Raw genomic sequence first — 10,235 nt, 5'->3', positions numbered from 1 at the left:
GTGTTGTGCTGGTGTAGAGTGGGTCAGACACAGCAGTGACTGCTGGAGTTTTTAAACCCTGTGTCCACTCTCTGTCCACTCTCTGTCCACTCTGTGAGACACTCCTCCCTCGTTGGTCCACCTTGTAGATGTAAAGTCAGAGACAGTAGCTCTGATCTGTCGCTGCACAGTGTGTGTCGGTCGTCCTCTAGTCCTTCATCAGTGACACAGGACGCTGTCGGCTGGATGTTTTTGGTCGGTGGACTGTTCTCAGTCCAGACACTGAGGGGTTTAAAAACTCCAGCAGCACTGCTGTGTCTGATCCACACTTGGTCATTCCCTTCAGTTCCTGGTTGGCTGGGAAGGCTATGGTTGGAGAGGTATTGGGTCAATACAGAGGACATTCTGGACCTCTCCCTCACAAGAGAATTCAATCACAACCACCCCGACTGTCCAGCTTTGAGACCGTGGGGTAGACCAGGCGACAGGGTTCTTTGGTGGCTAGAGCCGCATTTTTGAGATTTGTCACCATCAGCCCGCAGAGATCTCTTTCCATAAACTGCACTTCCCTACCTGTCCATCAGAGGTCAGGCTCATCAGAGTATTGACCTGTTTGCCATGACAACTCTAACTCTCACACACAGAAAACTGTATCTCCCAGTCATAATGGTTATACGCCCTTCTCAGAAAACACCAGATAATCCAGTGCAGGATTCTTTACGTTGATAATAATATTAATTTAATAATACTAATAATAGACACTTATATAGTGCCTTGCACATACCTAAGGACACCTTACAACTGAGGAGGGAGAAAATAACATCAGAGAAACACAGTGTTATTTACTATGTTTAAAATCATACAAGAAAAGAAAAATGTAATAAATTACAAGACACAACAGGACTGTAAACATCTTGAAAGATGTGAGTTTAGGGGCCAGTAGGTGTAGGATAATAGAATGTTTCTGAAATCGGAACAGTAAAAATACTGTGGTGAAATGCAGACAAACAGGAAAACAGATGCAGTTTAATGACATCTAGGAAATACAATAAAGCACAAATCAGACACTGCACAAATGATTAGTTTAATTTACATTTACCGTGTCATTGTTCCTTCTGAAGTGGGTTTGCCTTGTGTTGAAGGAATGATGAATGATGTAACACTGTGTGTGGGCTGAACTCCAGGAAGAATGTGCTTTAGTTACAACCAGGGGAACCTGTGTCCGTGTTTCACAGCCTTTTAACATGGACGAAGGCTGTTGTGGCCAGTGTCCTGTATTACAGATTTTGCGTTGTTTGTTCATTTTACTCCAGTACCTGCTGGACACGGTTCTGGATGTGCTGACTATCGTGCTGCTGTACCTGGACGGAGACTATGTTTACATGGGAGTGTTAATAGCTCTGCTGCTCTTCTCCTCGATCCTAGTTAACACGTTCAGCTGGATGATGTACACTGGCTCTAAAACCAGTGTGCACAAGTTTGTGGCGGATCACCACTTACTGGGACCTCTGCACTTTTTTCTGCTCGGGGAATATATCAGGTAAGGAGGCGCTTTACTGTCGCTTTTAGAGCTGAAATAATCAGTGGTTTGAAAACATCTGAAAATGATGCTGAAACAGGAAAATCAAACTCCACAGGAAGGGGTCTGCTTTAAGATTTGCAACTTTGTCCAACTGCAGTTTAAACCCTAATCACCGCTGTATTATCTGACATTACTGATCGGATCCATTCTTCTCTTTTTAATGCGCTATGAATCCACTGCTAATGTAATGTTTACAGTTGCACAACAATCATTTTGCAGTGTTTACTCTTGACAGTTATAAATGTGGAGTGACCTGGTGTGAAAGTGCAGTGTGTAGGTTTTGTAGTGATTTTAACACAGAATGATGAAAAGTGTGTTTGTTGTTGAGATGGTCTTGTGGTGTAACACTGACTGGAACATCTCTGGGAATCTCAAAGTGTTTTGAGAACTTTGAGAATTTATTTTGTACAAATCAGCCAGTCAAAGCTCTCTCATTACCTTACACACACACACACACAACACAGATGTTGTTCTAAGAAGGTATAAAAGGTATTTCTTTGTGCAGCTGGTGGCTCCCACAACTTACTTCACTTCAACTTAGGTTCATTTTCTAAAATAAATCTAACATGGTACTGACACTGGCATTTTGTAAGACTTTATGTTTGAGGATGTAAATGATCTACAGCTATACTATCTGTCATGTCCTGTGTTTGTTTTCCGCACCATGTGCTCATTTAGCACAAGGCTCTGTTTGTTGTTCTTGTCTCTGCCCTCGTTCTGCCTTAGCTCCGACCTCTAGTCTGTGTCTCCTATGTAGGCCCTTACAATGACTCCCAGGAGACGTTAATAAAGGTGTCCCAAAATTCTTAATTAGGTGCTCAGTGCAGTCCCATATGGAAAAGGGTTTTAAATACAAACATGATGATTATAAAATTCATTTTAACATGTTATCAGACATATTACATGAACACTCTATTACATTCAAATATTGTCCAACATATGTCCTACACCCTTCCTGGATCAGGGCCTTGTCATGGCGGAAGGGCTTGTGTGGTCTCATGACCTCCAGGGCTATGTCGTCGGGAGCTGTTAGCTCCCAGTAGGGTCTCCCATGGCGAACAGGTCTGGAGTGAAGATCCAGACAAACATGATCCAAAAGCATTCCTATGAGTACACACATTAAAATTCAGTGTACCCTGCCCGGGAAAGGGTTACCGGGACCTACCCCTGGAGCCAGGCCTGGGAGTAGTGTCCGACGGCGAGCGCCTGGTGGCTGGGCAGCCCACGTAACCCGGCCGGGCTCAGCCCGAAATGGCAACGTGGGAGGATCATGTAGGCTCACCACCCGCAAGATCCAGAGTAGGGGTGCGGTGCAATGCCCATCGGGCACAGAGCGGGGGCAAGGGGGCCCCTGGCGGCGTGGAACTTGTCAGCGGAAACTGGTTCTTGGTACGTGGAACATAACCTCACTGGGGGGGAAAGAGCCAGAGCTGGTGCGTGAGGTTGAGAGATACCAGCTAGATATAGTTGAGCTCACCTCTACACACAGTGTAGGCTCTGGAACCAAACTCCTAGATAGGGGTTGGTCTCTCTCTTACTCAGGAGTTGCACAGGGTGAGAGGCGCCGGGCGGGTGTGGGGATACTCACAAGTCCCCGGCTGGCGCCTGTACAGCTGGAGTTTGTCCCAGTAAACGAGAGGGTCGCCTCAATGCGGCTCCGGCTTGCAGAGAGGAAAACTTTGACTGTTGTGTGTGCGTATGCACCGAACAGCAGCTCAGAGTATTCGGCCTTCTTGGAGGCAGTGACTGGAGTTCTAGAGGGGATTCCATGCACTGACTCTGTTGTTTTGCTGGGGGACTTCAATGCTCACGTTGGCAATGACTGGGAAACCTGGAGAGGAGTGATTGGGAGGAACGGACTGCCTGATCTAAACCCGAGTGGTGTGATGTTGTTGGACTTCTGTGCTAGCCATGGTTTGTCCATAACGAACACCATGTTCGAACACAAGATTGCTCATAAGTGTACTTGGTACCAGAGCACTCTGGGCCAAAGATCAATGATCGACTTTGTGGTTGTGTCTTCTGACCTGAGGCCGTATGTTTTGGACACTCGGGTAAAGAGAGGGGCTGAGCTGTCAACCGATCACCATCTGGTGGTGAGTTGGATCCGATGGCGGGGAAAGTTGCCGGACAGACCTGGTAAACCCAAACGTATTGTGAGGGTGTGCTGGGAAAAGCTGGCAGATGACTCTGTCCGGATGGATTTCAACTCTCACCTCCGAGAGAACTTCTCACATGTTCCGGAGGAGGTAGGGGGAATGGAGTCTGAATGGACACTGTTCCGGACCTCCATCGTGGAAGCGGCTGCATGTAGCTGTGGTCAAAAGCTTGTCGGTGCCTGTTATGGCGGCAACCCAAGAACCCGTTGGTGGACACCAGGGGTGAGGGAAGCTGTCAAGCAGAAGAAGGAGGCTTTTCAAGATTGGCTAGCTCGGGGAACTTCCGATTCTGCGGATGGGTACCGGCAGGCGAAAAAGGCTGAAGCTGTGGCAGTTGCTGAAGCAAAATCCAGAGCATGGGAGGAGTTTGGAGAGGCCATGGAGAATGACTTCCGGGCAGCCTCAAAGAGGTTCTGGAAAACACTCCGACAGCTCAGGAGGGGGAGGGGGGACACTGTCCAAGCTGTGCTCAGCAAGGATGGTGAAACTCTGAACTCGACTGAGCGTATTGTTGGGCGTTGGAAGGAGCACTTTGAGGAACTCCTTAACCCGAGAGACATGCCTCCTGTACAGGAGGTAGGGCCAGAAGTGTCTGGGGGGTCAGATTCCATTTCCTTGGCTGAAGTCACTGAGGTGGTGAAAAAGCTTCGCAGTGGCAAAGCTCCAGGAGTGGATGAGATTCGCCCAGAGTTACTGAAGGCACTCGATACTGTGGGGCTGTCTTGGATGACACGCCTATACAATATCGCATGGACCTCGGGAACGGTGCCTTTGGATTGGCAAACCGGGGTGGTGGTTCCTATTTTCAAAAAAGGGGACCGGAGAAAGTCTATGCCAAGGTGCTGGAAAGGAGAATTCGTCCGATAGTCGAACCTAGGATATTGGAGGAACAATGCGGATTTTGTCCTGGCCGTGGAACTATGGACCAACTCTTTACTTTTGCACAGATGATTGAGGGGGCGTGGGAATTTGCTACTCCACTCTACACATGCTTTGTGGATTTGGAGAAGGCATATGACCGTGTTCCCCGAGAGATTCTGTGGGAGGTGCTCCAGGAGTATGGGGTGCCAGGGTCGCTCCGGCGAGCCGTACGGTCCTTGTACTCTCAGAGTTTGAGTTGTGTTCGCATCCTTGGTAGTAAGTCAGGCTTGTTCAGTGTGGGCATTGGACTCCGTCAAGGCTGTGCCTTATCTCCACTCCTGTTCCTGATATTCATGGACAGGGTGGCGCGGCGTAGCCTGGGGCAGGAGGGCTTCCGTCGAGGATCTCGGGAGGTGGCATCTCTGCTTTTTGCGGACGATGTTGTTCTTCTGGCTTCTTCGCACGGAGGCCTCCAGCGTTCACTTGAGCAGTTTGCAGCCGAGTGTGAAGCGGTCGGTATGCGGATCAGCACCTCCAAGTCTGAGGCCATGGTTATCTCCCGGAAACAGATGGCATGCTCCCTTCAGGTAAGGGGTGAGAATCTGCCCCAAGTGAAGGAGTTCAAGTATCTCGAGTTCTTGTTCACGAGTGATGGGAAGAGGGATGGTGAGATTGACCGTAGGATAGGTGCAGCGTCTGCAGTAATGCGGTCACTGTACCGCACCGTTGTGGTGAAGAGAGAGCTGAGCCATAAAGCAAAGCTCTCAATTTACCGGTCAGTCTACGTTCCCACTCTCACCTATGGTCATGAGCTCTGGGTAATGACCGAAAGAACAAGATCGCGGATACAAGCGGCCGAAATGAGCTTTCTCCGACGGGTCGCTGGCCGTACTCTCCGTGATCGGGTGAGGAGCTCAGTGACTAGGGAAGAGCTCGGAGTAGAGTCGCTGCTCCTTCGCATTGAGAGAAGTCAGTTGAGGTGGTTTGGGCATTTGATCAGGATGCCTCCTGGACGCCTCCCACTGGAGGTATACCAGGCACGTCCAACTGGAAGGAGGCCCCGGGGTAGACCCAGGACACGCTGGAGGGATTATATCTCCTGGCTGTCCTGGGAACGCCTTGGGATCCCCCAGGAGGAATTGGTGGATGTTGCAAGGGACAGAGACGTCTGGGCTTCTTTGCTCGCCCTGTTGCCACCGCGACCCTGAAATGGAGAAGCGGAGAAGAAAATGATGATGATGATGATATGTCCTACACAATGTGAGATTTGGCAAAGTTGCATAAAGGATGAACATAAACCTAGCCTGGTTGTAGCTTGTATCTTCATTGCCTGCACTGTAAATGTAGATCACTTTCAGTACCCTGAGTTTACAAAAAAGCTGATACAATAATATAAATGTGCAGAGGCATTTATGATCAATCCCAGTGATTCCGGGTGGGCTCCCTGTGGAGTGTGGTGTGTTCTCCCTGTGTCTGCATGGGTTTTCTCCGGGTGACTGTCTGTGAGGAGTGTGGTGTGTTCTCCCTGTGTCTGCGTGGGTTTCCTCCGGGTGACTGTCTGTGAGGAGTGTGGTGTGTTCTCCCTGTGTCTGTTTGGGTTTCCTCCCGGTGACTGTCTGTGAGGAGTGTGGTGTGTTCTCCCTGTGTCTGCATGGGTTTCCTCCGGGTGACTGTCTGTGAGGATTCTGTTGTGTTCTCTCTGTGTCCGCGTGGGTTTCCTCCGGGTGACTGTCTGTGAGGAGTGTGGTGTGTTCTCCCTGTGTCTGTGTGGGTTTCCTCCGGGTGACTGTCTGTGAGGAGTGTGGTGTGTTCTCCCTGTGTCTGTGTGGGTTACCTCCGGGTGACTGTCTGTGAGGAGTGTGGTGTGTTCTCCCTGTGTCTGTGTGGGTTTCCTCCGGGTGACTGTCTGTGAGGAGTGTGGTGTGTTCTCTCTGTGCCTGCGTGGGTCTCCTCTGGGTGCTCCGCTTTCCTCCCACAGTCCAAAAACACATGTTGGTAGGTGGATTGTCGACGCAAAAGTGTCCGTAGGTGTGAGTGTGTGAGTGAATGTGTGTGTGTGTGTTGCCCTGTGAAGGACTGGCGCCCCCTCCAGGGTGTATTCCCGCCTTGCGCCCAATGATTCCAGGTAGTCTCTGGACCCACCGCGACCCTGAACTGGATATGCGCTTACAGACAATGAATGAATGAATGAATGAACTAACTCTCTCTCTTACCCCTCCCCTCTCTCTGTCTCACACACAAAGGGCTCCTGTTTGGTCTTCTATCTCCCTCTATTTTTGAGGCACAAGCTGTGCTGCAGTGTTAATTTTCTAATTAAATCTAAAGCTAAATATATTCATCAATATTTCTAATATGATAAAGCTCTTCCTGAAAGGTGTAGTCAACAAATTAAAAGATTGTAATTCAAAAATAATCAAAACTACACTGAGATATTATAATAAAGTAAAAAAGAAGAAAAAAAACACCCATCCAGGGCAGGAAGCTTGCTTTGAGCGCTGTAGGGATTACTAACTGGATTACACTGATTTTCAACACTGCTCCTTTTTTCTTTCAGGTCTTAAAATCACGGCTTCAGCCTTTTCCATTGTCTTCAGTTTTGCTTTTATACTCCACAAAAACAGAGTCTCGTATTTTCCTGAAGCAAAGAAGATATGGTCCTCCTCTATAGTTTACTTTCTGTGGAATCTGCTTCTGATGACCCCACGGGTTATTGCCATCGCCCTCTTTGCCTCTGTCCTGCCCTGCTACATCCCTCTTCATTTCCTCTGTCTGTGGCTGTTGTTGTTTCTCTGGGCCAGGATGGAGAAGGCAAACATCCTGTACACTTCACAAAGTGAATGGCTCTATCAGGCCACTGTGGGACTCATCTGGTACTTCAGCTGGTATACGGTATCCACAAAAAATACCAGAGTGAAAAACAACATCTACCACGTGTGCATGGGCGCTGACATGACACTGCTCCTGGGCCTGTGGTTTTGGAGAAGATCCGTGGAATCAGCTCATCTGGGTCCTCCCCCTGTTAATCTCTACGTAATGATCGGGGTTTTGCCTTCACTTCACCTCATTGGATTTCTAATAAAACTGTTTTACTACTGGAAGTTCAATCCCAGCGTGTTAACAACCACCGTAGGACGTGAGACCCACTTGCAACGTAAACTTGCAGCAATGAATGACTCGGTTGTGGCTGAGATTGAGTCTTCAAAGCAGAATCCTGATCAGCCAGTTCTGTTGTCCACAGGGTCATGACTCTTTCTGCAACTAAATGTTTTAAAATTTCTGAATAGTTTAGGCTTAAGTAGCACAAATGTATTTGGATTTTTAATAACGTAAGCGCATTGCTATCACAATTTAGTCCAAGTATAAAGTCTATACAGCTGTGTATCTATATACTGACAGCTTTCATCTAGAACACAACATGGGAGGGATGGTTTTAGAGTTATATATGCAATGTTTTTAAATCACTTTTGATGTAGGTGTTTTTTTATTACCTGTATTAATTGCATGTTTTTCACAAACAATATGCTGCCTTACGTTAGTGCTCAATGCATTTAGGTTTGAGTTCTCTTAGTATTTTCTTCTTCTGGGTTTCTGCTGGGCTGGTGGAAGGGGTTTATTTTCTTTGGAGCAAAATATAGTGCCAGCAACAACAACCATCACTCTGAAGAAGATACATTTATTTTTGAACAAACCATCAGAGTGATGGTTGTTGTTGCTGGCACTATATTTTGCTCCAAAGAAAATAAATTGTACAGGGTGAAAACGGTTTAAATGAGCAAAATCCAATATGAATCAATCCATTCTGGGTTTTTTTTATGACTTACTCTGCCCCTTTTACACGAGGGAAACAGTTCTGGTTCTTAATAAAAGGTCTGTGACCTGCTGTGGTCAAAACCCCAGAGCAGAATTATTCAGTGCTATTTCTCGGCACTGGTTGTGTCTCGTCTTTGCGGGGAGACATGGGCAGAACACACTTCTCACAGACAGTGTCCTGGAGTGGGGCTCGAATTCACAACCCCGGAGCCTGGGAGCTGTGTAACAGCAACAACAAATCAAATGTATGTGTAAAGTGCTTTTTATAACTGATGTTGTCACAAAGCAGCTTCACAGAATTCCAGTGAAGACTGATGTTTTTGACGCTCGAGTAGCCTCCTGGCTAATGGCTCTCCAAAGCTTTGATTTGGAGGTACGTTACGCACAAAACTACAAGAGCCCTCTAAGCACAGGCCTTGCTTCCTGCAGGCGATGTGAAGGAGACATTCCTTCCCAAGTGCCACAGACTCTAGAAACCCTCTTACCTACCGTGGCTAACCACCACTATTTCGACCCTAACACATGCGAAGACCTTGTCACTGCATATGTAGATGGTTGTTCGTTCCGCCGAGAACACACCCTGATGGCAGGGGTGGGTATTGTCAGAATAAACGGGTGGCCTCACGAACCCCTAATGTTCAAATTGGGTGCTCAGTCCTCCCAATATGCTGAAATAGCAGGAATATTCATCACAATTCAGTCTGCGGTCCAGAAAAGCGTAAAAACGTTGGTGATCTGCACAGACTCAAACTATGCCACTTGAAACTGTGGAAAACCAACAACTACACCACATCAAACAAAAAGCCAGTCAAACACAAAGAGCTTTTCGCACCGTGTGAACACTTGGTAGACACACATGACCTGCAGATCTACTGGAAGAAAGTGAGGGGTCACTCCCGAGTCCCGGAGATGACAAAGAATTCAATGACCAGGCAGATAGCTTAGCCAAACAAGGGGCCCGCGAAGGCACATCATGGACATTCGATCCCTCCCTTTATCCAAACCTGCCCGACCTTGAAGTCCTAGCTACTACACGGTCTCAAACTGTAGCGACGGCGTCTCCTGACAATGCTAAAACTACCATTGTCTCTATTAACCCTGCTTTTTCTGACGCTGACTTTGTTACTCTCCAAGCTCGGGACCCATCTATTTCTAAAATGCTTAGCCATGTCTCTGACCCATCTACATGTCCAATTTCAGCCCAAGATCTTGACACCATATCAGGCCTTAAAGACCTATACAGCGCCAGAGCGACCCTCCAAGTCGTCAAAGGCTTGCTTGTTCATGCCACTGACTCTCACACTTCACCTACGTTCGTGGTTCCTCAGTGCCACAGGGGGGTGATGCTGATGCACGCCCATGACTCCCCATCTGCGGGACACAAAGGGGTCAAAGCAACACACCATGCGCTCCGGCAGGTGGCATATTGGCCCCACATGGTAAAAAATGTGGCTGATTACATTAAAGGCTGTCTGGTATGTTGCCAATTTCAACCATCAAATCCTCTTCATAGTGCCCCCTTGCAAAAGAAAGGGTTATCCTTCCCTTGGTGAAACCTCCAGATAGACTGGGTTGGACCACTCACTCGAACAGTAAGAGGTAACGAGTACTTCCTCACAGTCACGTGTGCATTCACTAAATGGGTAGAATGCCTCCCCGCACCGAATGACACAGCGCTAACCACTGCATACTTACTGATGAACCATGTTTTCTCACGGTTTGGCCTACCCAGCCGTGTCGACTCTGACAGAGGGACACATTTCACAGCTGAGGTCATGCAGCAGCTCTGGCAACTCTTAGGAGTAAAAGCCAGCCTTCACATTAGCTACCATCCTCAAAGCTCA

General features: G+C 47.9%; 1 protein-coding gene across 1 annotated transcript; it reads left to right on the top strand.

Moving 5' to 3' along the window:
* The first annotated feature begins 347 nt into the window (after nt 1-347).
* Nucleotides 348-8,255, top strand: LOC136700225 (XK-related protein 8-like). The gene is made up of 4 exons (XM_066675509.1): nt 348-359; nt 1,293-1,369; nt 1,458-1,519; nt 7,136-8,255. Exons 1-4 carry the CDS (start codon nt 348-350, stop codon nt 7,825-7,827), a joined length of 843 nt encoding a protein of 280 aa, XP_066531606.1. The 3' UTR covers nt 7,828-8,255.
* The last annotated feature ends 1,980 nt before the right edge of the window (nt 8,256-10,235 follow it).

Source organism: Hoplias malabaricus, chromosome 6, assembly GCF_029633855.1.
Source record: "Hoplias malabaricus isolate fHopMal1 chromosome 6, fHopMal1.hap1, whole genome shotgun sequence".
Classification (NCBI taxonomy): domain Eukaryota; kingdom Metazoa; phylum Chordata; class Actinopteri; order Characiformes; family Erythrinidae; genus Hoplias; species Hoplias malabaricus.
This window is presented reverse-complemented; position numbering and strand designations above follow the sequence as displayed.